Genomic DNA, 23,829 nt, shown 5'->3' with positions numbered 1-23,829 from the left:
GTGCGTCGTCGCTGTCCGAACCGAGTGGCTCCGGACAAGCGGGGCGCCTCCTCCTCACTTCGCGACGGACGCTCTCTCTTGCTCCTCCCACACCGCTTCGCCCTCTCCACTGCTACATTGACCGCGCCCAGCATGCTCGACAGCGTCGTCCACCACCTCAAGCACACGGCGGAAAAGCGCAAAGGCCGTGCGTGCCCTCGTCGAACCCGCAGCTTCTCCCAGTGACGCTCACATCGCTTCGTCGTCTCGCTTGTCGCCGTGTGCAGATGAGAGTGACAGCGAGGCCCACAGAGTGCGTTACTGTTCCATCCGAGCTTGGCTGTCGCGAAGGCTGACTTCCCTCTCCTCCCCTCAGCTCTTCCGCTCCGGTTCGTCCTCGCTCGCTATATTTGGTCTTGCGCTTCGAGCAACGCTTCGACGGCACAAGGACCTCCTTTGTGAAGGAGTCGATGTGACGAAGCATGCTCCCGCTCGCTCGCAGTCCCCGGCCATGAGCGCCACGGCGCCAAAAAGACTCAACACGACGTCGCTGGAATCGTCGCGCCAGGCCAGACCGGCGTCATCTATGTCAGCGACAGGGCGATGAAGAATGGATGGAGCGCGGGAGACCCTGAGGTGCGTGAGACCGGCAAACGTTTAGGGCTCCACGCTCAACCCGTGTCGACGCTGACTTTCCTCCTTCCTCGTCGTGCAGTGGGCCAACTTCGTGCGTCAGCGTCTTCTTCCCTTGCCTTTCACAGCTTTGCTTACGCTTCTTTCATTTGTCAACAGGGTCAAGGCGCTCCCGAAGGCATGCTCAAACTCCTCAACTCGCTCGGTTTCGCAAGCTAATTTTCCGTCTCGACAGTCTCGCACATCGACGGCTCTTCCCCCCGTCCCGACACGATCAAGCTCTCCGACCTGTCCGCGACGTACGGCAGCGACGTCAACGAGTATGCGCCAACGACTGGCATGCGCGAGTTGCGCGAAGCCGTCGCTAAGTAGTGCGTCCGTCGACTTCGGTTGAGTGAGCGTAGCTGATCCCACGCCGTTCCGCAGCTACAACGAGACCTACCGCAAGGGCAAGCAAAGCCAGTAGTGCGTGGCGAGTCCTCCGTCTCCAAAGATGTCCCGCTCATACTCCTGTCGACAGCACGGCCGACAACGTCTGCATCGTTCCCGGCGGTCGAGCAGGCTTGACCCGCGTCGCTGCCGTCGTCGGCGACGTCTTTGTCTGCTACAGCGTCCCGGAGTACACCTCCTACGACCAGCTCCTCTCCTCATTCAAGCGACTCGTCCCCATCCCTACGACGCTCAAGGAAGAAGACGCGTACCACCTCAATGTCGATAACCTCGCTGAGATGATCCACAACATGGGCATCACCTGCGTCTTCCTCTCGAATCCGCACAACCCGACTGGACAGGTCATCTACGGCGACGAGCTGAAGCGGATGGTCGAGATGGCGCGGAAGGGGACGACGATGATCCTTGACGAGGTGCGTGCGCTACGGCCTGGTTCTCCGCTGACGCTCGACTGACAGCGACTTCCGCAGTTTTACGAATCCTACGTCTACGACCTCGGCGAAGGCGCCAAGGTGTCGGCTGCTGAGTACATCGAGGACGTCAACCAGGACAACGTCATCCTCATCAATGGCATGACAAAGTGCTGGAGGCTTCCTGGCTGGCGAGTTTGCTGGTGAGCCTTTGCGTCTGTCGCCTTCAGAGACCCGCTTGGAGTCAACAAGAGCTTCCGAGAGATGTTTCGAGACTCACTCTAGCCTCATTCTACAGGGTTGTCGGACCCGAGTCGCTCATCAAGGCTCTCGGGCAGAGCGGCGGTTTCCTCGACGGAGGAGGTGCGCCTCCTCTCTCGGCTGCTTCAAAGCCGTATCCTGACCCTAGGATTCTTTGCAGCACCCCACCCTCTGCAAGCAGCCGCCATCCCTCTCATCGACCCAGCCCGCTTCGACGGCGACCGCATCGCTCTCCAAACCCTCTTCCGCAACAAGCGCGACTACGTCCTCAAGCGCCTGCGCGACATGGGCTTCGTGATCAAGAACCCGCCGACGGCGACTTTCTACCTCTGGCTCGACTTGTCGTCGTTGCCGAAGCCGCTCAACTCGGGATTGGTCTTCTTCGAGGAGGCGCTGAAGGAGAAGGTCATCGTCGTGTGCGTTCGTCACTTCTATTCGATTGGGAGAGTTGAAGCCTGACCATGCCTGTATCTTGCAGGCCTGGCCAGTTCTTCGACCTCAGTCAGTTCTTGCGCTCTCTTCTCGCCTCTCCCGGATTTCTCCCTTCGCCTGGTCCTCCTCGCTTCACCTCCTCATCTCCCTCCGCTGTGCCCCTCTATCCTTTCGCTCAATTGCTGACGGACCCTCGCTCTGATACCGCTCAACAGACCCCTCACACCGGTCCGTCTCCCTTACCCTCTCCTCCCCCCTCAAAACAACCTACTAACGCTCTCCTCCCACCTCACAGCCGCAACCTCCTCGACTCACCATGCGAGCACTTCGTCCGTCTCTCCTTCGGCCCTCCAATGCCCGAAATCGAGCGCGGTGCGTCCCCCACTCCCCCTTCCCCTCTTCTCCCTCCTTGCCCACGCTAATCTGGGTGCGTGAGCAGGAATGGACAACCTCGAGCGACTCATCAAGCGCGTTAGGAAACATGTTGAGGAGGGAACGGATCTCGAGACGGTTATCGGCAAGGACCTCAAGAAGTGAGCCCTCGGCTCGAGCGGAGGTAAAAGGGGTGTATACACGACGCGACGCAACGCAGTATTTGATGACATAGATTTTGCGCGATCCCTTGGACGAGTCGTCCGGCCAACAAGCGAGGTAAGCGAACGCAGTGGGCGACCCGCTTGAGAAGGCCCACGGCTTTCCTCGCTTGCTCTCTCGATAGCGCTTGTCGAGGCTCGTGTAGGACAACTTGAGGAGACGAGAGTATCGCTGACGGACGCACGCTGCGCTCGAAACGGGCGAGGACAAGCTCTTTCTCTCTCTTCCCTCGCTTCCCTCCTACGCTACTCATCGAACGGCGCATCCTGGTAAACCAATTAGAACTGGATTTCGACGACCCATTTTGTTGTTGTGCTCGGAAGGGAAAGAGGGGAGTGGTGGTACACGCGGCGATAGGAGGAGGAGAGGGGAGGAGGGGAGGAGGGAGGAACGACAAGACCTGGAAGAGGGAGGGAGATGCATGCTGAGCTGAGAGCGATATGAGTGAGGAGTGGTGCGAAGAAAGATGTCTAGCTAAGGAACGAATCGTGGTGCGAAGAAGCGAGAGGAGGGAGAGGGATGAGGGGCTTAGAACATGCCGCCCATGCCGCCCATTCCGCCGCCGGGCATGCCGCCGGGGGCGGGGCCCTTCTCCTCGGGCGCGTCGACGATGCTGGCCTCGGTGGTGAAGAGGAGCTGCGGAGAGGATGAGCGTTAGTGCAGGTCTTCTGGCGGGCAGCGAGCTGGTTGTCCCGTCCCCGTGGGCAAGGGGCAAGGACAGCACCAGCGACGCCGCGAGCGGAGCGACTCACCGATGCGACACCCGAAGCATTGACGAGCGAGTTCTTGACAATCTTGAGCGGGTCGAGGATGCCGGCTGCGCACGGGCAAACTCGTCAGCCTCAGGAGCCAGACTCACGAAAGCAAGCGCGCTCGGGGCTCACCCTGGATCATGTTGACGTAGGTGCCCTTGGACGCGTCAAAGCCCATCTCGAAGTCGCCCGAGTACTTCTCGAGCAGCTGACCAACGACGACCGACCCCTCCTCTCCTGCGTTCTCGGCAATCGTGCGCGCAGGCTTGGTGAGCGCCTGGCGAATGATGTTGATACCGAGCTTGCGGTCAAACAAGTTGTCGTGCGGGACCTCGTCGAGCACGCGCGAGGCCTTGAGGAGCGCCGTGCCGCCTCCGGGGACGATTCCCTCCTCGACTGCGGCGCGGGTGGCGTTGAGCGCATCGTCGTAGCGGTCCTTCTTCTCGCCGACCTCGACCTCGGACGAGCCACCGACGCGGATGACGGCGACTCCTCCCGACAACTTGGCGAGGCGCTCCTGGAGCTTGGTGCGGTCGTAGTCGGACGTCGAGGGGTCGTTCATGGCCGAGCGGATCTGCTCGCAGCGCTCCTGGATGAGCGTCTTGTCGCCTGCGCCGTTGAGGACGATCGTGTCCTCCTTGGTGATGGTGACGGAACCGGTCGTGCCGAGCATGTCGGGCGAGAGCTTCTCGAGCTTGATGTCGAGCTCGTCGGTGAAGACGGTCGAGCCCGTCAGGATGGCGAGGTCGCCGAGGATCGACTTGCGGTTGTCGCCAAAGCCGGGGGCCTTGACGGCCGCGACCTGCAGCTGGCCGCGGAGCTTGTTGAGGATACACGCGGCGAGGGCCTCGCCGTCGATGTCCTCGGCGATGATGAGGAGCGGGCGGCGGGCCTGGGCGGCCGTCTCGAGCGCGGGGAGGATGTCCTGGATGAGCGAGATCTTCTTCTCCGAGAGGAGGATGAGGGGCTTCTCAAACTCGACGCGCTGCGACTTGACGTCGGTGACAAAGTACGGCGAGATGTAGCCGCGGTCGAAGCGCATGCCCTCGGTGACCTCGATCTCGTCCTCGATCGTCTTGCCCTCCTTGACCGTGATGACGCCCTCCTTGCCGACCTTCTCCATGGCCTGGGCGATCAAGTTGCCGACGTGCTCGTCGCCGTTGGCCGAGATGGTCGCGACCTGGGCAATCTCGGAGCTGGTCGTGATCGCGCGCTTGTTGGCCTCGAGGAACTTGAGGACGGCCTCGACGGCCGCCTGGGTCCCGCGGCGCAGGTCCATCGGGTTGCATCCCGCCGCGACGTTCTTGACGCCCTCGGAGTAGATCGCGCGCGCGAGGACGGTCGCCGTCGTCGTGCCGTCGCCGGCCTCCTCGTTGGCCTTGCTCGCGACGTCCTGAATCAAGCTGCCGACGTGCGAATGCCCGAGTCAGCACGCCGTCGTCACTCTTTCGTCCAGTAACTCGCACAGCAGGACTCACCGCGCGCCGAGGTTCTCGAACTTGTCCTTGAGCGAGATGCTCTTTGCGACCGTGACACCGTCCTTGGTGATCTGCGCCAAGTGACGGCCATCAGCACGCACTCTCGATAGCTCTACTCCTGCATCACACGCACCTTGGGTCCGCCAAAGGGCTGCTCGATGATCACGTTGCGGCCCTTTGGTCCGAGGGTGACGCTGACGGCCTTTGCGAGGATGTCGACGCCTGCGAGGAGAGCCTGTCGTCCGTCGTTTCCGAACTTGAGTTCCTGTATGGGCGCGAGAGTGTGTGAGAGAGAGGGAATGCCTCGGGGGGAATGCAAGATGGGTTCACCTTGTGAGCAAAGCGGCGCGCCGAGACCTGGGTGTGGATGCCGGGGATGGCCCTGCGAGCTGCGTGGGTGGTGCGGAGCATGGCTGGGTCTCTTGAGTCGCTAAGTAGAGTGTGGCAAGGAGAGCAAGGAAGAGAGCAAGCGACGGCGGCATCGGGACACAGCGGCACACCCGATTTCCTTCGCGTTCCACACAACACTCTCCCTCTCTCACTCATCTTGCTGTTCAGTGTTAGTGACACTCACACGCAACCATGGTGAGCAGCCCATCCTACTCACTCAAACTCCCACTCGATTCGCTCACCTCCCTCGCGAGCAGTCCCTCTCCATCAAGTCGATCAAGTCCCTCGCGCCCCTCCTCGACCGCGTCCTCGTCCAGCGCGCAAAGGTCGTCGAGGTGCGCTCCGCCCTTCCCTCCCTCCCCTTACCGCGCTAACTCGTCTGTTCGAGTCGCGCGCAGAAGACCGCCTCGGGCCTGTTCCTCCCCTCGGCCGCATCGCAGTCCCCGCCTCCCGAGGGTACCGTCCTCGCAGTCGGCCCCGGTGCGCCAGGAAAGGACGGAAAGGTCGTCCCCGTCAGCGTCAAGGAGGGTGACCGTGTCGTCTTGCCTGGGTTCGGAGGTGTGCCCGTCAAGGTCGGCGAGGAGGTGCGTTGCGCGGGTCCTTCCGAGTGAACCAGAGCGTGTGCTGATGCTTGGGAGGGGAGTGCAGGAGTACCACATCTTCCGGGACGCAGAAATCATCGCAAAGATCTCGGAGTAAACCTCGCCAACTCGACTCCCTTCCGCCTCCCAGACCACCCAACACCTCTACTTTCCACGCACCATTGTCGTTCCTACCAGCCCACTTCGTCTTCCCCTCTCCATCCCGCCTCTCGCCTCCCCTTCCTCGACCCGAACTTCGCATCTGCACCTCTCGTGGCCACCCCGCTCACTTCTACACATTACTCGCAATGAACCACCCAAAAGTATTTACACAGGTCACTCGCACAGGATTGCAGGGCGAGAGGAGCGCATGATTGAGCGAGAGAGGCTGTCGCGTGCGGATCCGTCTTGCTTTCGCTCGGCAAGTCGCGGCGTGATGGAGAGACGAAGGAATAGTATGGCAACAATTTCAACCCGACCAACCTCCTTAACCTCGCGTCCCTCGACCCAGCGCAACTCAATACCCAATCCTCACCGCCACCGCCAAAACCGTTACAACCACCGTCTCCTTTTCCCCCCGTGCCCTCGTCAGCCACAAAACTTCAAGTAGAGGTGAGAGCGATGAGACGTACGTTCTGATACACTTCGCTCAAGATCGCGTCGGAGTTGGGGTCCCAGACACACGAGAGGAAGGCTTTGCCTGCGCCTGGGCCGGCGCTGGAGCTTGTGTTCGTTGAGGAGGAGGAGGAGAGGGTGCCGCGTGGTCGTTCGGAGACGCTGCTTGACGAAGAAAGGGTCAGACGATGAGAGACTTCGGGGCAGGAGGGAGCGGAAAGGACGAACGAGACTTGGCAGAGGTACTTGTACCCGCTCGGCTCGAGGTCTGCATCACCCATATCTTCATCAGCCCTGGCCACCTCTACGCACTCCACTCGAAGGAGGCGAGCGAAATGGAACGCACCGACCATCCTCCTCTTGACCTCTGCACTGATCTCCTCCGCCCTCTTCACGAGCTTCTCCGCATCCCTGTCCCATACAGCGCTTGTGATTTCTGGTGCGGCGAGGAGACGTTTCAAGTAAGGGCGAAGGAGGTCGGGGTTGAATCTACTCCATCCTCGAGGGTTAGCGAGGACGGGAAAAGGGAAGAGGGGGGACACACCGTCGTTGGCGGGGTGTGGGAGAGAACGAGGGACGGGATGAGCTGGATTGGGTGGAGGACGAGGTGGAGGAGGTGTTGAGCGATGAGGAGGAGGGGAGGGGAGCCGGAGGGGGTGGAGAGCGCGCAGAGGCCATCTGAGTAGCGAGTCGGATGAGACGGTATTCTGAGATGCTCGTAAGCCGTAGCAGGATCCACACGACGCAACTCGAGCGAGTCGTCGTCGCACGACCCGCTCCTCGTCTTCCTCGCCGACGTCGACCAACCCTCTCGACTTATCACTCTCACTTTCCCAGTGCTTCACGAGGATGTCCAATCTCCGACACCGCACACGAAACGGCCAGGCGATTGCAGAAGACAAGGTCGCGCAGAAGCCGCTCAAGGCGCCTGAGGGGATCGCGGTCGAAGGGGACCGCGTTGACAAGGGGAGGTGGCGCTCTGGGTGCGTTCCAGCGCGCGGCAGTGGGTCTCTGGTGTAATGCTGACCGCTGTATATCCGCGCGCAACAGCCTCGAGGTGTGTTGATGTCGCTTGTTCTCCTCCGCCTCATCACCTCTCCCCGCCCGACCCTCCGTCCCCTCGCTCACACGGACTAACTCATCCCGCGCGCGCCCAGATCCCCCGCAAACTGCTCCACTCCTCCATCGCCCTCGTAGTCCTCTACCTCTGGCTCTCGCACCCAAACCTCCTCACCCTCCTCCGCTACCTCGCCTACGCGACGACCGTCATCGCCACAGCTGATGTGCTCAGGTTCAGGTTTGCTTGGTTCGAGAGGGCGTATGAGGGGCTGTTGGGGTACTTTATGGTGCGTCGGGAGTTGATTGGTCGGATCTGACGAGGGGAAGCTGACGGTTCTCGTTGTTTCTTGCAGCGCGAGTCCGAGCGACGTGCGTCCCTGCTCGTCAACGAGTACACGAGATGCTGATTTAGTCGTTTCACCCGCAGACGCGGTGAACGGGACGATCTACTACCTCGTCGGCGTCCTTTGGTGCCTCTCGTTCTATCCTCGAGGTGTGTTGGCGCTCGCTGTTCGAGAAAGGCGTCTCGAGGCTCTCTACGGGGTGCTCGGGATGTCTCGTTTCGTGTGAATGCGGCTGCTGACCCTATACTTTAACGCAGACATCGCCTGCCTGTCGATCATCATGCTCTCGCTGTGCGACACCTCCGCCTCCGTCTTCGGCCGCCTCTTCGGACGCTACACCCCTCGCCTCCCCTTCTCCGGCACGCTCTTCGGCGCCAAGAAGTCCCTCGCAGGCACGCTCGCCGCCATCGGAGTCGGAATGGCGGCGAGTTATGTCTTTTGGAGTAGGTTTGCGGTGCAAGGGGACGAGGGAGATGTCAGTTGGGTGGCGGCGAGGGTGGCGAGTAGCTGGAGGGGGAGGGTGAACCAGGACCCGTTGAGGGCATGGGGGATCAGGAGGTTGCCGAACCCGCAGAGGTGAGTGGCCGTGCCAGACTCTGATGCGCTGTGTGCGGTCGACTGACGTTTCCGCACGACGCTTCTGCCCTGTCGCGTGCACTCTCACAGCACACTCGACTTGCACACGCTCGTCGTCGTCAATGGCCTAACAGCAGGTCTCGCCGAGGTCAGTCCGCCGCTCTCTTTGCTCATCGATGCGGACGCTGTCACACAGTCTCAATCGATTTTGTCAAGTGTCGGAGTCGACTGACCGAACCCGCTTTGCGCAGGCCATCGACTTCTTCGGCTTCGACGACAACCTCAGCCTGCCTGTCTTGTTCGGCTTCTTCTGCTGGCTGAGCATGTACAGTGCGTCCTCTCTCCGCTGATGCTTCCAGTCTTCGGAGCTGCTTGCGGGCCCGGCGAGGGGATGCATGCGCTGGAGATGACCGCTTACGGTCCTTCTCTTCGCAGTTCTCGGCTAGTCTGCCTTTCGCCGGGCAACTCCACCTCCCAGGACCGACATATAGATACCCCTCCATCCTACTGCGATACCCGCGCTAATCCGCCGCGCCCATTTCCTTTCTCCTCTGCACCTCTCCCTCGCTGCGCCTTCGCTCCCTTCCGCTATGCGGCGCACGATACATGGACTTTCGACTCTTTCCTCCCCCATTCCTCGCGCACCTATCGCCTTTCCGCCTGCACCCTTCTCCCGTCCGTGCCCTGTATACCCTCTCATCTCGCTCGAGGCGACTTGCAACAAAAGAAGAGCGCTCGAATGCGTGCATTATCTCCCCTTGCTCTTCTCCCTCTTGCTGCCAAACGAGAAGCGTGGAGGAGAGACGCGGGAAGGGGAGAAGGCGAGTTTTACAGAGATGCGAAGGAAGTGGACGATGCGAGTGAAGGGGGCCAACAAGAGCATGAGGCTACAGCAGGTACAGAACGAGAGGCGAGAGAGGGAGAGAGATCCGATGGAAGTCCTACGAGGGAAGCGAAAGGGGTATGGAACGAGAGTGGGGAAGTCAAGCGGGGATGTCCTCGTCGACCCAGCTTTGTTCGACTGTTTCCCGCACGCGCTTGACGTACTCCTTGTTGTTGTCGCGGTAGAGCTGGGCGGCTTCGGCGTTCGCGGGACTGCGCGGGCAGCAACATAAACGGCAAGGAGAGGGAGCGAAGAAACGTCAGCGCGGCCTTCCACCAACGTCTTCTGCAGTTCGCCGCGCACCTATTTGGATTCGGATCGTGCAACAAACTCTGGATACTCGTCAAGATAGCCGCGACGTCGTACGTAGGCGACCACCGGTTCTGGAGGATGTCGAGACACAGCTCGCCGTTCGCGTACACGTTCGGGTGGAACATCTTGCTGATAAACTTGACGACTGGGGGCTTGTTTGGGTAGGACTCGTCGAAGGTTAGGACGAGGCGGAAGGTGCCGTCTTCGAAAGGGGTGTCGGCTGCGAGAGCGGGATGAACAGGAGCGAACGAGGGACAAGTGATCCGTCAGCGTCTGAAGCCTTCGTGCGAGCAGTTCTTGGCCTGCGAAGAGTCCACTCCCTCCCGTTCGAGCCTGCGATCGCATCCCTCAAACCCCGTCGACCCGAATCCTCCATCGCGCCCGTGTCACTCCGCCTTTCGAGCTGAGCGCCTGAATGGGCCGTAAAGGAGCACTTACCAGGTCCAAAGATGACCGCATTCCACACCATGATGTTGTCCGGGCACGGCGCGCCGGAGATGCCTCCGGGAGGATCAGTCGAGAGGCGCTTAAAGTCGCGGACTGCGGATAGCGGAGCATGTGTCAGCACCTCAACGAGCTGAGAGACCCTCGCTCTACCTGGCCCGGCGAGCAGGCAAGCGAGGGAGACGGGTCCAGCGAGTGCGGACGAACCGAGACGGCGGCGAGAGGCGGTGGACTGTTGTGCGGCGCGAGACGGGTCAGCAAGCTCCGTACTGCGAGGGCTGACCGCTCTACCGGCTCACCATGGCTGTCGGAGGTGTCGAGGTGAGGAGGAGGAAGTCAACCCGTCTCCGAGAGATGACACAAGCAAGTCGACCGGTCGCTTGCTTTGCTCGCAGGGAGAATGCTGACAGTCCAGTGTCTGCTGATTGCGAAACGGGGCGAGCTACAAAAAGGCAACAGTCGAAGAAGGAGAGTGTCCGAGAGCGAAGGATAGTGGCACACGAGCGAGTCCTCGAGAAGACGTCGCGGGGATATAACGAATGTAGTAGTCTATGGGTACCCTGGTTCGCCTAGTAAGGCGTGCGCGAGCGCGATGGGTATTCGCCGCTGCTCCGACCGGCCGCCTCGTCGTTTGCCGTCTCGTAGGTCGACGCTTGACTCTCGTTCCTCGTCCGCCTCGATTCGGCTCGACTGGGCGCTCGTGCGTGGTCGAGAGCGATAGGTGCACCGAGAGCGGGCATCGAGGCGGAAGAAGCGAGGCCGGCGTGGTCGACGGGAGTTGTCGAACGAGAAACGCCGTGACCGTCGGCGCTGCCGGCGAAGAGGGAGCGGCGGATGCTGTGCTGGTGCTGCCGAGAGGGAGCGCGGGAAGTGGCGACAGAGGCGTGGTCGCCATTGGATGAAGGCGGGTAGTTGGGCGAGCTGGAGCGGACATGCGGGTACTGCGGCGACTCTTCGTTCGCCCACCTGCCGTCCTGCGCCGGTCCAGCCAGAACGACGCCCACCCCGCCACGATTGCCACTCGATCCACTCGATGCGTCCGCCAGACTCGCGTCGTCCTCTCCGCCCATCATCGCCCGCCCAAGTGCAGCCGACGCATCATACACGTCCGGCGACATCTGCGCATGCAGGTCGCGCTCCTGATCCCACCTGTACGGCGCTCCGCCTGTCCCGCGGGTCGAGACAGTCATGCTACTGCGCGGCGTATCACCATGCTGCTCGTAGCCCGAGCCGTAGCCGTCCGCGTTCGCGAGCAGCCGTGCAGGCGAGCCAGTCTGGCCCGGCGAGCCGTCGTCCCAGTGCGTATTCGGTGCACGAGGGGGAGGCGTCTCGTAGCCTTTCCGTCGCCGCGAGTCGCCTTCTTGGTATGCGAACGGCGCGGCAGGCGGGAGGAGCTCGCTCGTCGAGCCGGCGGAGAAGTCGCGCTGGTGCCGCGGCGCAAAGACTGGTGCGGGTTGGGCGAGCGCGGGGTAGTCGGGGTGGTTGCGCTGGCGGTTCGGCGAGCGAGAGGCGGGTCGGTTGATTCCGAGGGCGGCGAGGTCGCGTGCGCGGGCTCGAGAGGGAGAGTTGCGACCTGATGCAGCGTCTTCGGCGAACGGCATGGGAGGGTATGCCCCGTCCTGCGGCGATGGCCCGCGCTGTCTCCGGGACTTGCCCTGCGAGTGAGACCGGGCATCTGCTGCGGCCAATCCAGCTCCTGCACCCACTCCCGCCGCCAAAGCCGCCTCGTTCCGCCTGTTTTTTGTTCTCCGTGCATCCGCCGCAACACCTCCTGCAGGCTTCTCCGTCAAGCCACCGTCCTTGGCGAGCTTGCGATGTCTGGGCGGTCCACCTCCAGAAGCCGCCAGGACCGCCGCAGCCCTCTTCCTCGCCTTCTGCTTCCTCCTCCACCGCCAGCAGAACAGTCCAATGACGATCAAGATGACTGCCGCGCCACCGCACGCAGCGATGACGGCAGTCGCCCATGTCGGCCACCCTCCCCCTCCGCCGTTGTTGCCGTACCCAGAGGTCTTGTACCCCGCCGAGCTCGCCTGCGCATTGATGGAAGCGACACCGGACGTCGCAGCAACCCCACCGATCGTGGTAGGGATGCGAGTTGCGGCAAAGGTGGCCGTGTTGGTGAACTGGAAGGGGATCTGCGACTGGCCGGCGTAGATCGAGGGGAAGGGGACGGTGATGGCGGGGGTTGCGAAGGAGGAGAACTGCGTCGCCGTCACGGCGAGCGGGCGCTGCGTGACTGACGGGACCTGGCTCATCCCGTTGAAGGCCATGACGACGGGTGATTTGGCGGGGGTCGCTGGTTCTCGAGAAGGAGAGAAGAGAGTCTACTGCTGCATTCGGGCTGGTGTCAGCGCTCCCACGGTGCCATGCGAGGACGAGGAATAAGGCTTCGAGCGCACCTTGGCGCTGAGGCCGAAGACGGGGACGAAGCGGCTGCTGGTGAGCGATGTGGCGCTCTGACAGTCCCTGCTGCTGTCTAGATCCTCCCACTACTGCCGCAAGTCCTCCAACGGCGTCGAGAAGCGAGTTGGCGGGATTTCCGTGCGCACGCCGAGGGAAGGTGTGAGCGGACGAGGAATGCTCTGGGCGAGGGTTGATCGGCGCGGGAGAGCTGTAGCGAATGCAGAGTGCAAGAGCAAGTACAACAGCAGCACACCAGCGCAGAGCTCGAGGATGAGGTCAACGGCGGGAGAGATGGCTGCTCGACGTCGCCCGCAGCAAAACACAAATACAGCACCGCGCCATCTCTCCCTCTCAGACCGCGCGCAAGGGGTTTTGCAGAGCAATTACAATCCTTGTACGCCAAAAGGAACCCAGGGAAATCGCACTGAACGCGTCGCCGTCGTTCGCTACTCCGTCGGGTCGCCAACTGCCCCTCGTGGGTGTGCTCCTCGAACCATTCACTCTGCAATCGCCTCTCCGATTCCACATGTTCCGTCGTCTATCAGTCGGACAGTGAGTCGCGCTCGTCCCGCCTGAAGCGAAGTCAGCGAGCTTGTGAGAGGGAAGGAGAGGTGAGCGGACCTGCTTCGGCCGCCTTGCCCTTCCTCGCGCGCCGGGCGCATCCTTCAAGACGTGACAGTCAATCTGGTGCTTGTGCCTCGATCGAGCGAATGAAGCGCATCAGCAAGTCGAGCACGAAGTGGCAAAGGTGTTGAGCATCGGCCCGCCAGGACCAAGTGAAGGGAGTCCCGTCCATCGCCGATACCAGCAGCTTCTCAGACTTGCGCTGTGAGCTGCAGCCAAGAGGATCCTGCCGGGTCGAGTAGCAGGACAAGACGAAGGAGGTCGTGACGAGACTCGGCGACACCGCGCGCATGGAGTTCGCCTACACCAGCGCACCGCTCATTCCCGTGTACCATCGTTTGCAGCGTCCTTACGACTGGATAGAGGTTGAGGCGAGCGCGATGAAGTCGAGGGGTGCAAACGAGGTCAAGGCGGGTGGAGGAACGGAGCTGCGCCGATCGAAGCGAGATAGTCCGCGATGCGCGCAGCCTGGTACAGCATTGCTAGCGAGTCTCAAACCATGGCAGAGCAAGCGTCAGACGCGGTGAACGGTCGGAGGTGAAGGAGCAAGTTGGCTTCCACCGCTCGTCTCACCCCGCGCAGGCGCCAAGATGTCGAAGCCAGCAGTACAGGCAGCCGCTCAGATGGTCCGGTGCGTCTTTCCCCGCCGTCCAGAGCCCGAGGGACGCCGTTGCACCCTCCTGTCCTCCTCATCGCTCAGAAGCTCGATTCGGCCGGACAACTCGCTCACCACGGCTCGTTGGACGTGCGCAGGCTCATTGTACCGGCAGGGAAGGCGACTGCTGCGCCTCCAGTTGGTCCCGCACTCGGTGCGCGCGGTGTCAAGTCGATCGACTTTGTCAAGGACTTTAACGGTGCGTCTCGCTCTCGGTCAACGCTGTCCGAAGCCAGGCTGACGTGCTCTGCACTCGCTCGCAGCACGGACGGCGAGTCTGGTACCCGGAACTCCTACGCCCGTCAACATCACCATCCAAGCGGACCGCTCCTTCACCTTCACCATCCACACACCTCCAACAATGTGGCTCGTCAAGCAGGCAGCGGGTATCGAGACGGCGTCAGGCGAGACAGGGCGGGCCGCGCCGGTCGCGACTTTGAGCGCGAAGCACATCTACGAGATTGCCAAGATCAAGCAGCGGGACGAACAGATGCGGCACCTCCCGCTTCAGAGCATCGCGAGGGCTGTCGCGGGGTCTTGCAGGTCGGCGGGTGTTGCCATCGTGCCGTAGACGGAGCCGTACGAGTTGTCCCTGTACTTCTAGTCCTCGCATTTCGCATCCCTCCTCCTCTTGACTTCTGCCCGTTCACTCGTTCCCGTCCGCTGGCCATGTCGAACGCTCCTAAGCCTCCTACCGAGCCTACAGAGAGCGCAGTCGTCACTGCTCCCGCTCCCACAGTCTCTACAGACTCTGCTCATCCCCCCACCACGCCTCAACCGGTCCGTCCCCAGTCCGGCTACTCTCGCCTGCTTCCCTCGCTCACTGGACAGCTTTACAGGCACCTGTACCACCACGGACTTACTCGCAACTGCCAATCTACGCACCGCCGCCCGCCTATGCGCCCAACTCCACCGTACCGACCTTCATCAGGACACTCTCCATCCTCCTCTTCGTCGGTGGAACACTGAGTGCGGCAGTCGCGTGGGTGTACAAGGTGCGTCCATTAGGTTTACTGCACCCACGTGCGAGCTAATTAGGCGATCAAACGCAGTCAATCATCTACCCTCGACTCGTCGTCGCCCTCAAAGCCCGCTCCCGCCTCTTCACCATCCACGAATCCGCCTATGCCAAGCTTTACGATGCCCTTCGAACCTTTACTGGATCGTCTAGTGTTGCGAGATTGGGCGGCGCGGAGGCGATCAAGTACAAGCGGAAGATGAGGGAGGAGCAGGCTGCGAGGACAGTTGTGAGCGAGGATGAGGCAGGAGAGGCGGGCGCGGAGGGCAGGGAAGAGGAGAAGCAACCTCTATTGGCGGAGGAAAAGGCAGAGGGAGAAGCGGAAGGCGTGGTGGAACAGTCAACACCCTCTCTCCCTCCTCCACCTCAGCTCCTCGAACCCGTCAAGTCCGCTCTCTCGACCCTTCGCGCCGAAGTCAAGTCCGCCTCGCCCTCTGCTCTCTCGGCCTCTTCCGCACACAGCAGCTCCAACCCCTCCAACCTCGTCCAGCCACAAGGAACGCTCATGCGGTCGCTCGTCACTTTCAATGAGTACCTCGACTCGGAGATCTACTCCGCCTCGACTTTCCATACGTATAGGCCGTACGGCGCGTATGGAAGTAGTGGAATGTCGACTGCTACGGGCGAGAGGAAGGCGTTGCAGGAGGTGACGCACAACTTCAAGGCGGAAATTCGGTCGCTGAAGGGTGAGTAGCGCCGCTAGTTCCGTTTCGCCGCTTTACTCTGGTACTGACGCTTGGTTCCGCACAGGTGCCCTGCTCAATCGGCGGAACTTTGCAGTGCCGCGAGCTGAAGTTGCGACTTCTGCCTGAAGTGGCTCTCCTGTCCTCGCCCTCCCTCGCATCTTCTTGCGTCTCTCGTGTTGTACTGCATTCAAAGCTGTTCCTCATGCATTCGTACGAGCCAGAACACCGTTCGGAGAGGTCGACCCAAGTCACTCCTCGACCGGCACTTCTTGCCTGGAGACACTTCACTCGACATCTCGCTACCATGACTTCGCTAGCTGATGAGCTGATGAACGACCTCGACGACCTCGGGTCCGGCTCTGAACTCGACGACGAGCTCGATGCGGCGGTTGCTGGGCCCAGCGGGACCAACGGAGGGACAGACGAGGCGATGGCGGGGGACGAGGGCGGCGCGGACGAGGACGGCGAGGCTGAGGGCGACGCAGGAATGGAGGACGTCCCTGCTGGAGAGGTGCACGTCCCTGAAGGAGGCATCAAGCCGGCGGAGGAACTCGACTCGGATGCGGTGAACCAGATGGACTTGACGGGGGTGACAGAGGTCGGCAAGGTCGCCAAGCTGCAGAACGGGCGCAACATGCGTGAAGTACTGCAGGTAAGCACGCCGCTCTCGCCGCTGAGAGGCCCGCCTGCTCACCTTGACCTGCTGAGCCCATCGCAGAAGATCGACTACTACCGCGAACACCCCGACCCGAACCTTGCTAGCGACCCAGAGAGCAACGAGTACCAGCTCATCGTGCAGGCCAACAACTTGAGCGTCGAGATTGACAACGAGATGCTGGTCGTTCACAAGGTGAGTCCGCCTCGTCTTTCGCTTCCTGCCTCTTGCTGACCGGCTTCCTCCGCAGTTCATTCGCGACCACTATCTCCCTCGCTTCCCTGAACTCGACTCTCTCGTCTCCGCCCCTTTGCCGTACTGCCGCGTCATCCTCGCCCTCGGAAACGGACCGGAACTTCAGGGCGACATTTCCGGCATCCTCCCGTCGGGATCCGTCATGGCTGTGAAAGTCACGGCGGCGACGACGAAGGGTCAGCAGCTGGCGGACAAGGAGTGGAATGTCGTCAAGGGCGCGTGCGACATGATGTTCAAGCTCGACGAGTCGAAGCGAAAGGTGCGGCTGCGCGTCTCCCATCGCCCGTACCGGCTAGAGCTGACCAACTTCGCTCGCAGATCCTCGAATACGTCGAGTCGCGCATCACCCTTCTGGCACCGAACATCTCTGCGATCGTCGGCACCCAGACGGCGACCAAGATTCTCGGTATCGCTGGCGGTCTTCACGGTCTCTGCCGCATCCCCCATTCCAACATCTACGTGAGCAGCCTCTCACGCTTGTATGTTCGCTTCTCGTGCTGACACTTTTTGCGACAGCTCCTCGGCGCCGTCAAACGTGCCAACACAGGTTTCTCGACCGCCTCGCACTCGATCGACCGCCTTCACACCGGCTTCATCTACCAATGTCCTCTCGTTCAGCATACACGCGCTGAGGACCGCATGAAGGCACAGCGCAAGGTCGGTGCCAAGGTCGCGCTCGCAGCCCGTGTCGACATCGCGAAGAGCTCGCCTACCGGAGCGTTCGGCGAGGAGATGAAGGGCAAGCTGGAGGCGGAGATGGAGAGGCTGGCACGGCCGCCTCCGAAGAAGGCGACGAAGGCGCTGCCAAGGCCGGACGAGAAGAAGAAGGCGCGACGTGGTGGAAAGCGGTGCGTTCCATCTCTTGCTTCCGAGCCCTCGACTTCCGCTGACGCTCATTCTTCGGACGCAGGGCTCGCAAGGCGAAGGAGGCGTACGCGATGACGGAGCTGCGGAAACAACAGAACCGCATCAAGTTTGGCGAAGCGGAGGAGGAGGTTGGCGCCTACGACGATGTTGCGGGCATGGGCATGATCGGGTCGTCGAGCGGCAAGGTGCGGGCGAATGTCGCAGAGGCACGAAGCAAAGGTGCGTGTCACTCTTTCTTGGCTGCTCCGGAAAGTGGCTGACGGTGCTCGACTTTGCAGCGAAACTGTCGAAGCAGCTCAAGGGTCGACTCGGGTCGATCAAGACGACGCCCGGTACTGCGACTTCCGGTCTCGCTACCTCTCTCGCCTTTACGCCTGTCCAAGGTGAGCTTGTAGTCTCGCCCGTTCGAATCGCACGACTGACTGACCGCCGCTTCCCGCAGGTCTCGAGCTGGTCGACCCGTCGAAGATGCGCAGCAAGGTCGACGAGGCGAATGCGAAGTGGTTTGCGGACGGAGCGTTCACTCACGTCCAGAAAGGCGGAGGCATCGGCAAGAACGGAATCGGGTCGTCGAAGTGAGGGAGGAGAGGGAAGGCTTCGCTTGTCGCAATTGCATTTCTGTTGTCACTTTCTCGCTCTGCTCTGCTCTCTTCACCTCTCACTGGTCTACTGACTTATCGCAGCACCCGCACCGTGCGAGAGAGGTGAGCCCGTCGCTGCCTCGCCTCTTGTCCTCCTCCCGCTCAGTCACCTCGCACGCTCCACCCCACACAGGCTCGGTCCGCCTCGCTTCGATGGCTATGCTCTTTGACTGGCCCGCCGACGAGGTCCGGGACGGCCCGCAGGCGGTTGTCGACGAGCTCGCCTCTTCCCAATCGCTCGCGACTTGCAGGAGCTTGTACAACGTTCACGGGCCATCGCGGACCAGCACAGCCTTCAGCGTCTTGACGGAGGGTGGGAACGAGCTGGAAGCGAGCGTCGGCGAGGCCACCGAGACGCTGCCGCTCGAGTGGGACGAGGAGGGCGAGGAAGGGACCTTTGGCGACGGCGGCGGGGAGACGGAGGGAGCGCTGTGGCCCGACATCGGCGACACTCGCGAGCTTCTAGACGGGCTCCCGAGCGCCTCTATACTCGACGACGAGCTGTCTTCGCTCGAAGTCAACCCTCTCGACCTCGCCCGCTCCTCGCATTCGCCTGCCCCCGATGCTGATGGACCCGAAGGCGCGAGTGACAATCCAGATCTGGCATCTGTGCAGCCGGCGCCGTGCAACATCGAAGACCCCGCAGGACTGAGCAGCGTCATTGAATCCCTCAAGCGCGACTTCGACGAGGCCTTCTCTACTCCGACCTTCGAGCAGGAGCACTCGCCGTCTCCTTCCGCGAAACGCTTCTGCTCAACGTCGCCAAGTCCTCCGCCTCCGGACACGCGCGCACCCTCTCCCGCCCGCTTCGAGCTTCCGCCGCCAATTCGCCCTCGCAGCCCGACGCAGGCAGAAATGGACGCCTTCTTCGGCTTCGTCAACCCTCTTGGCGCGCGTTCGCCGGTCGAGGAACCTCCTCGCATTCCAGCGGTCACAGCGGTGGCGGGCATCACGGGGGAGGACGCCCAAGACCCGACCTCGCCGGATGTCTCTGCACGTCAAGTCCTGGAGGCGTCTCCTCAGCCGAATTTCGTCCCTGGGCACCTCGAAGACATTATCGACAGCTCCGCCGAAGCGCAAAAACCGCCTGACGTCGACGAGGCGTACTTCCAGCTGGCGCCCATTCCGACGGTTTCGTCGACAAGCTTGCCGCTCTCGCTCGAAGGTCGTCGGTACGTCAAGGGTTTCCCGCCCTTAACGAAGCTCCACTGACCCTCGCTCCCTTCGTAGACTCGCCATCATCTCCTCGCTCGAACAGCTCGCCCTCTCCGTCTTCAGCCAGATCGTCGACAACGTCGCTCCGCCCGCCCCGCAGCCCGCCGAAAGCTCTCAACCAGCCACGCGACCGCCTTGGAAGCAGATTCGAGTTGTGCTGGCGAAGCGACGGAGCTCAAAGGAGTGCGTCTTCACCTTGACCTTCCCAAGCTTCATCCGGTTGATCCTCCCTTCGACCGTCAGTAGCGGCTCCGCCTCTCGTCAGACTATCAGGTTCCCTCGCAAATATGGCCAAGGCGATCAGGTCCGGCTTGGCGCGAAAGAGCTCGGTCAGTCCAACACCCGTTTGGCGAGGACCAACGCTAACTTTGCCTCCGACAAACAGCCTGCCTCCTGCGACTCGTCGAGCTCGTCTTGGAGGGCTTGCGGGACGAGAAGGTGTCGACAAAGCGGGACCTGTACTACCGCGACGTCGCCCTCTTCGGCAAGCAGACCATCGTTGACTCGGTGGGCGCGTCTCACCGGAACCCGTCCCGCTCTTACTGACGACTTACACAGCTCATCGACAACTTGGCCGCAACTCTCGATGTGCGAAGAAGCGAGCTCAACGTCGTCGCTGCGGCGAAAGGCCTGGTCGCCGGCACAATCAAGCTCGTCATGAAGGACAGAACGGTGCAGAACGGCCCCGAACAGGTGCGCAGCCATCCATTTTCGCTCGAGACTCCATCTGAGCCTTCGCTCGCAGTCGGTCCTCATCCCTACGGCGCAAACTCTCGAGAGCGTCGAGGCGGATGCGGCCGAGTGGCTGCTCGTGATCGAGAAAGAGGTGCGTTCCGCCCTCCTTACCGCGGCATGACTGACTGATCTTTTCCTACAGGCGGTCTTCCAGTCGCTGGCGAGTTCGCCGATCCTCAACGACCTTGAGCTCGGAAACGGTGTCATCTTGACCGGTAAAGGCTACCCCGACATCGCCACTCGCGACCTGCTCAAGCTTCTCTCGGACAGCTACCCTTCGTGAGTTCTCCTGGCCTTCAAGTCGTAACATCGGCTGACCCCTGCCTCCAGTCTTCCTCTCTTCGCCCTCGTCGACAGCGATCCTCACGGGCTCGACATCCTCTCAACCTATCGCTTCGGGTCTGCGGCGCTCTCACACGACTCCGCTAACCTCGCCGTTCCCCGCCTCGAGTGGCTCGGCGTCAAGGGCACGGAGTGGGACGATCTCGGGGTTGATAGGGACGAGTTGCTTCCTCTCTCGCTCCACGACCGGCGCAAGGCGCTTGCGATGCTCAAGAGGGAGGGTCTGCCTGACGAGTGGAGGTGCGTTGCTCTCGCGCTGTCGCGGAAAGGCGGCACGTTGACGATCGTCGTCAGCCGCGAACTCCAGTACATGCTTCACCTCGGTCGCAAAGCGGAGATTCAGATCCTCGCTTCCTCCTCGTCGCCTCCGCAGCTTGAAACCGACACGCAAACTCAGCTTTCGACCTCGAATTCGACACCAGCATCTTCGTCTCGTCTCGTCAACTACATGAAGACCAAACTTCGCATCGCTCTCGCTCTCGCTCGGACGGAAGGGACAGACCACGCTTGACAGGAAGGATCTGGAGGAATAGATATCTCGTTTCGGGTTCGCAATGAATCATTGAGTATCTCGGCGAAAGGGAATAGTGCGTTCCGAAGAGGTATGAGAGTCGTGAAGGGAACTAGCTAGCGAGAGGGTGCAGCTGCGCCCGGTGGGAGACCCTGAGAGCGCTTCGACGCTTCCGAGGCCATCGAGAGGACCGGAGGGACCAGGTCTGCAGAAAGCGCAGAGAACGGCAAATCTTGACGAGCGACTGACGGCTGTTGCGACGCAGCTGTGAAAGGCGGTGGGGACGGCGCTGTCTCGAGCCTTCTTGCGGGTATGTAAGAGGTCGGACGAAGCGTCGTGTGCGGAAGATGGCCGTACGAATCGGAAGAGGCGGCGAACGACGGAGTTGACGAAGGTTCTCGTCGTGCTGTAACAGCTACCGGCGGTGTGACCTGTTGAGCCGGGGGTGGAACCGCAAGATATGGCGCACTAGCTGGCGGGCGAAGCTGAGGCGTCTGCAGGCGGTGAGGCGGTGGAAGGAGGACCGAGTCGCTCGGCGGTAGGAACGGGACGAACGCCGGCTCATACGGTCGGTACTGTGTCGCCCTCATCTCCTCGTCGGGCTCTGAAGGTCGTAGGAAGGAAGGGACAAGGCGAGGATTCGAGCGGAGGTGCCGGAGAGAGTCTTTCCAAGGTTGCGAGGGTGGACGATTTGCCTCAGGTCGACCGCGAGCGGGCTTTGCCGATGACGCTGCCGTCTGTACATTACTACCATAGGTGAGCGGCATGTAAGCGAGGTCGCCATGTCGCAAGTCGGCCTCGTCGCGACCAATGGCCTCCTCCTCCTCCCAGCTATACCGCTCTTCCTCTTCTGCCTTCTCCAGGACCGGCCTCTCGGCATCCGTCACCGCCTTCCGCGCTTCCTCTCGCTTCCGCCTCATCAACGCCTCCTCACCCACCTCTCCACCGCGAACGACAAACCTCGTTTCCTCCTTAATTTCGACAAACAAGTCGCGCAAGTCGAGTACGCGCAGAAGGGCGGGCCAGCGACGGGTCTGTTGGAGCATTGGTGAGCCGTCTGGACGGCGAGGGGGAGGGTGGGTGGAGTCGTAGGGATGCTTGGGGCGTTTGAGAGGCGAGGGAGCGTCGCTGCCGGCGAGCGGGTCCCACACTGCGGCCTTCTCCGGGTCTTGCACACCGTTCAGAGGGGCAGCAAGCGCGCGATATGGCAGGTAGGTGAAGGCGCGGACGTGAAGGAAGGCGAAGAGGACCATCTCGAAGCACGAGAGGAGGGCGGCAAGACCGATTACGATCTCGTCGGCTGACCAGTATTGTCGATTCTTGATCACTCCGACGGTGACGAGGAAGCTGAGCGCTGCGAGCGATCCTGTGTCAGCGACCATGCGGGACGGCGAGGAGGGGTTGCGGAAACTCGTCCGACTCTTGCCAGAACGTGAGGAAGACGACCGATTTGACGCAGAGGAACTGAAGACGGTAACAGTGAGCCGGAATCGAGCGAGGGCGACGGAAAGCCTACCTTGAGAACAGGTGAGTATGGCTTGAGCTGTTCCTTCAGCGGCATGTACAGCTGGAGGACGCAGCTGCACCCAGGCTTGTCAGTCCCCATCTGCCATCGAGCTCGAAAACAGGACACACTACATGGCGACTGTGACAGGGACGGAGATCGCCGCCGATGACCAGATGTGCACGAACTTGGGCGACCAAGACGCGAGGCAGTAGTAGCCTGTCGCTTCGCCGATGACGGATGCGAGAGTTGACAGCGGCCGAACGAGGACATACTGGCCGATGCAGACGCGCATCCACCAGAGAAAAGCCTGCGACGGTCTGCGGGTCGGAGCTGAGGAACAGGAGGAGAAGAGAGAAACGCACCTCTCCTTCTCCTGGTCCACCGCCCGCAGGTCTCCACTTCCACCTCCCGAGCGGCCACATCCACTTATTGAGGTGCAAGTCCCTGACCGATGCCCTCAACCTCGCATCCCGCTCCCGCTTCGTTGCGTACGGCTTGGGGATAGGCGTCTCGGGCGAGGGAGGCGGGTTCGAGAGGTACGAGAGGAGGAGGAAGAAGAATGAGGCGATTACGAGGGCTTCGTAGCAGTCGCGGACGAGCTGGAAGTACAGAGCTTGGCGGTAGAAGAAGTAGCTGAGGAACGAACAGACGGCGTCTGCGGGCAGGAGGGTGTCAGTGCAGCTCGCAGAGCTGTGCCATAAGCCGAAGGCATAGCATGAAGGGGTAGAGTAGACATTTGACGCACAAATGACGGGCATAAAGAGTAGGCGGACGATGTGACGCTGCTCGGTCGGGTGGTAGAAGAAGGCCTGCGGACACGTCCAGGTCAACGCCATCATTCCAGGGTATGATAGTGCACGCACCAAGTGCTTCGAGATGAGCCAGATTGAGGTGCTGCTTGCGATCAGCGTGAAGAAGGCGCAGCAGATCCAGCCGACATCGTGCGCTACTCGAGGCTAGTCAGCTGTGAGTCAACAAGACATTTTGCTCAACTACGCACACTTGAAGTTGATGTTGCCATTCTGGAAGAACGGTACTGGGTCGCGAGGCAGGACTTCCGGTGCAGGACAGCCAGTCAAGGTGTAGTTGTGGGACATCGTTTAGGGGCGGTATGGTCGGCAAGGGGGTCGTAGTGTGTCGTCCCGGTCGTGCAAGGGTCGTGCCAGGGTCGTTAAGGTCGTGAAGAGTCGTTAAGGGGGCGTAAGGGAGGTCGTCAGAGGCGAAAGTCGAGTCCTGTCCGGTTCGAGCGGGTCAGTCCAGTCTTGACATCCAGTCCGGACTTACAGAGCCTACCGAGATGCTGTTCCACCCAGTCCACACCTCCAGACCAGGCAGCGACGCCGTGATGAGCCTGGCGCTCGAGGGCTCGAGTGGGCGCGTGCACGGCGCTCGGCGTCGACTGAGTTCCGTCGCCGGCTTGTCTGGTCCCTGAGCTCGTCTGTAAGGCTGGTGCAGGTGCCAGCCAGGCCCACGAAGCGGGTTGTGAGCGAGTTGAGGTGTGGACAGCGTGGAGCGATGAGAC

The 23,829-nt window shown here is 61.7% G+C and overlaps 12 protein-coding genes across 12 annotated transcripts; 7 read left to right on the top strand and 5 right to left on the bottom strand.

Annotated features, from left to right (window-relative positions):
- Positions 1 to 132: 132 nt before the first annotated feature.
- Positions 133 to 2,702, top strand: RHTO_06974 (aminotransferase, classes I and II; the record flags this gene model as incomplete). The annotated part of the gene is made up of 16 exons (XM_016420633.1): positions 133 to 187; positions 267 to 292; positions 356 to 368; positions 482 to 615; positions 695 to 706; positions 772 to 817; positions 848 to 983; positions 1,039 to 1,077; positions 1,133 to 1,475; positions 1,533 to 1,642; positions 1,771 to 1,835; positions 1,894 to 2,149; positions 2,212 to 2,234; positions 2,381 to 2,393; positions 2,461 to 2,537; positions 2,605 to 2,702. The coding sequence occupies 16 exons, from the start codon at positions 133 to 135 to the stop codon at positions 2,700 to 2,702; spliced, it is 1,446 nt and encodes a 481-aa protein (XP_016275034.1).
- A 585-nt stretch (positions 2,703 to 3,287) lies between these two features.
- On the bottom strand, positions 3,288 to 5,400 carry RHTO_06973 (protein of chaperonin Cpn60 family; the record flags this gene model as incomplete). The annotated part of the gene is made up of 6 exons (XM_016420632.1): positions 3,288 to 3,395; positions 3,512 to 3,576; positions 3,644 to 4,914; positions 4,990 to 5,060; positions 5,123 to 5,254; positions 5,320 to 5,400. The coding sequence occupies 6 exons, from the start codon at positions 5,398 to 5,400 to the stop codon at positions 3,288 to 3,290; spliced, it is 1,728 nt and encodes a 575-aa protein (XP_016275033.1).
- Positions 5,401 to 5,571: 171 nt separating this feature from the next.
- Positions 5,572 to 6,078, top strand: RHTO_06972 (chaperonin GroES; the record flags this gene model as incomplete). Its single annotated transcript, XM_016420631.1, has 4 exons — positions 5,572 to 5,574; positions 5,637 to 5,714; positions 5,778 to 5,963; positions 6,028 to 6,078. 4 exons carry the CDS (start codon positions 5,572 to 5,574, stop codon positions 6,076 to 6,078), a joined length of 318 nt encoding a protein of 105 aa, XP_016275032.1.
- Positions 6,079 to 6,477: 399 nt separating this feature from the next.
- Positions 6,478 to 7,253, bottom strand: RHTO_06971 (Tctex-1 family protein; the record flags this gene model as incomplete). Its single annotated transcript, XM_016420630.1, has 5 exons — positions 6,478 to 6,528; positions 6,593 to 6,737; positions 6,804 to 6,843; positions 6,922 to 7,064; positions 7,120 to 7,253. The coding sequence occupies 5 exons, from the start codon at positions 7,251 to 7,253 to the stop codon at positions 6,478 to 6,480; spliced, it is 513 nt and encodes a 170-aa protein (XP_016275031.1).
- Positions 7,254 to 7,424: 171 nt separating this feature from the next.
- RHTO_06970 (diacylglycerol kinase) lies at positions 7,425 to 9,000 on the top strand (the record flags this gene model as incomplete). Its single annotated transcript, XM_016420629.1, has 9 exons — positions 7,425 to 7,558; positions 7,626 to 7,632; positions 7,733 to 7,921; positions 7,988 to 8,003; positions 8,062 to 8,127; positions 8,236 to 8,554; positions 8,645 to 8,702; positions 8,806 to 8,884; positions 8,990 to 9,000. 9 exons carry the CDS (start codon positions 7,425 to 7,427, stop codon positions 8,998 to 9,000), a joined length of 879 nt encoding a protein of 292 aa, XP_016275030.1.
- Positions 9,001 to 9,537: 537 nt separating this feature from the next.
- Positions 9,538 to 10,495, bottom strand: RHTO_06969 (ubiquitin-conjugating enzyme E2 A; the record flags this gene model as incomplete). The annotated part of the gene is made up of 5 exons (XM_016420628.1): positions 9,538 to 9,649; positions 9,741 to 9,969; positions 10,188 to 10,289; positions 10,401 to 10,425; positions 10,493 to 10,495. The coding sequence occupies 5 exons, from the start codon at positions 10,493 to 10,495 to the stop codon at positions 9,538 to 9,540; spliced, it is 471 nt and encodes a 156-aa protein (XP_016275029.1).
- Positions 10,496 to 10,762: 267 nt separating this feature from the next.
- Positions 10,763 to 12,463, bottom strand: RHTO_06968 (uncharacterized protein; the record flags this gene model as incomplete). The annotated part of the gene is made up of 1 exon (XM_016420627.1): positions 10,763 to 12,463. One exon carries the CDS (start codon positions 12,461 to 12,463, stop codon positions 10,763 to 10,765), a length of 1,701 nt encoding a protein of 566 aa, XP_016275028.1.
- Positions 12,464 to 13,810: 1,347 nt separating this feature from the next.
- On the top strand, positions 13,811 to 14,446 carry RHTO_06967 (mitochondrial large subunit ribosomal protein L11; the record flags this gene model as incomplete). Its single annotated transcript, XM_016420626.1, has 3 exons — positions 13,811 to 13,851; positions 13,974 to 14,074; positions 14,139 to 14,446. The coding sequence occupies 3 exons, from the start codon at positions 13,811 to 13,813 to the stop codon at positions 14,444 to 14,446; spliced, it is 450 nt and encodes a 149-aa protein (XP_016275027.1).
- A 98-nt stretch (positions 14,447 to 14,544) lies between these two features.
- Positions 14,545 to 15,705, top strand: RHTO_06966 (peroxisomal membrane anchor protein; the record flags this gene model as incomplete). The annotated part of the gene is made up of 4 exons (XM_016420625.1): positions 14,545 to 14,655; positions 14,715 to 14,870; positions 14,928 to 15,579; positions 15,644 to 15,705. 4 exons carry the CDS (start codon positions 14,545 to 14,547, stop codon positions 15,703 to 15,705), a joined length of 981 nt encoding a protein of 326 aa, XP_016275026.1.
- Positions 15,706 to 15,883: 178 nt separating this feature from the next.
- On the top strand, positions 15,884 to 17,935 carry RHTO_06965 (U4/U6 small nuclear ribonucleoprotein PRP31; the record flags this gene model as incomplete). Its single annotated transcript, XM_016420624.1, has 8 exons — positions 15,884 to 16,231; positions 16,298 to 16,429; positions 16,485 to 16,748; positions 16,808 to 16,948; positions 17,006 to 17,337; positions 17,400 to 17,575; positions 17,635 to 17,739; positions 17,799 to 17,935. The coding sequence occupies 8 exons, from the start codon at positions 15,884 to 15,886 to the stop codon at positions 17,933 to 17,935; spliced, it is 1,635 nt and encodes a 544-aa protein (XP_016275025.1).
- Positions 17,936 to 18,150: 215 nt separating this feature from the next.
- Positions 18,151 to 20,800, top strand: RHTO_06964 (meiotic recombination protein SPO11; the record flags this gene model as incomplete). Its single annotated transcript, XM_016420623.1, has 9 exons — positions 18,151 to 19,169; positions 19,228 to 19,395; positions 19,459 to 19,541; positions 19,598 to 19,719; positions 19,771 to 19,905; positions 19,958 to 20,038; positions 20,090 to 20,226; positions 20,278 to 20,529; positions 20,584 to 20,800. 9 exons carry the CDS (start codon positions 18,151 to 18,153, stop codon positions 20,798 to 20,800), a joined length of 2,214 nt encoding a protein of 737 aa, XP_016275024.1.
- Positions 20,801 to 20,916: 116 nt separating this feature from the next.
- On the bottom strand, positions 20,917 to 23,404 carry RHTO_06963 (DUF300 domain protein; the record flags this gene model as incomplete). The annotated part of the gene is made up of 8 exons (XM_016420622.1): positions 20,917 to 22,147; positions 22,212 to 22,264; positions 22,317 to 22,380; positions 22,436 to 22,614; positions 22,670 to 22,962; positions 23,053 to 23,116; positions 23,171 to 23,253; positions 23,308 to 23,404. 8 exons carry the CDS (start codon positions 23,402 to 23,404, stop codon positions 20,917 to 20,919), a joined length of 2,064 nt encoding a protein of 687 aa, XP_016275023.1.
- Positions 23,405 to 23,829: the final 425 nt, after the last annotated feature.

This window comes from Rhodotorula toruloides (genome assembly GCF_000320785.1).
Source record: "Rhodotorula toruloides NP11 unplaced genomic scaffold Scaffold5, whole genome shotgun sequence".
Classification (NCBI taxonomy): Eukaryota; Fungi; Basidiomycota; class Microbotryomycetes; order Sporidiobolales; family Sporidiobolaceae; genus Rhodotorula; species Rhodotorula toruloides.
This window is presented reverse-complemented; position numbering and strand designations above follow the sequence as displayed.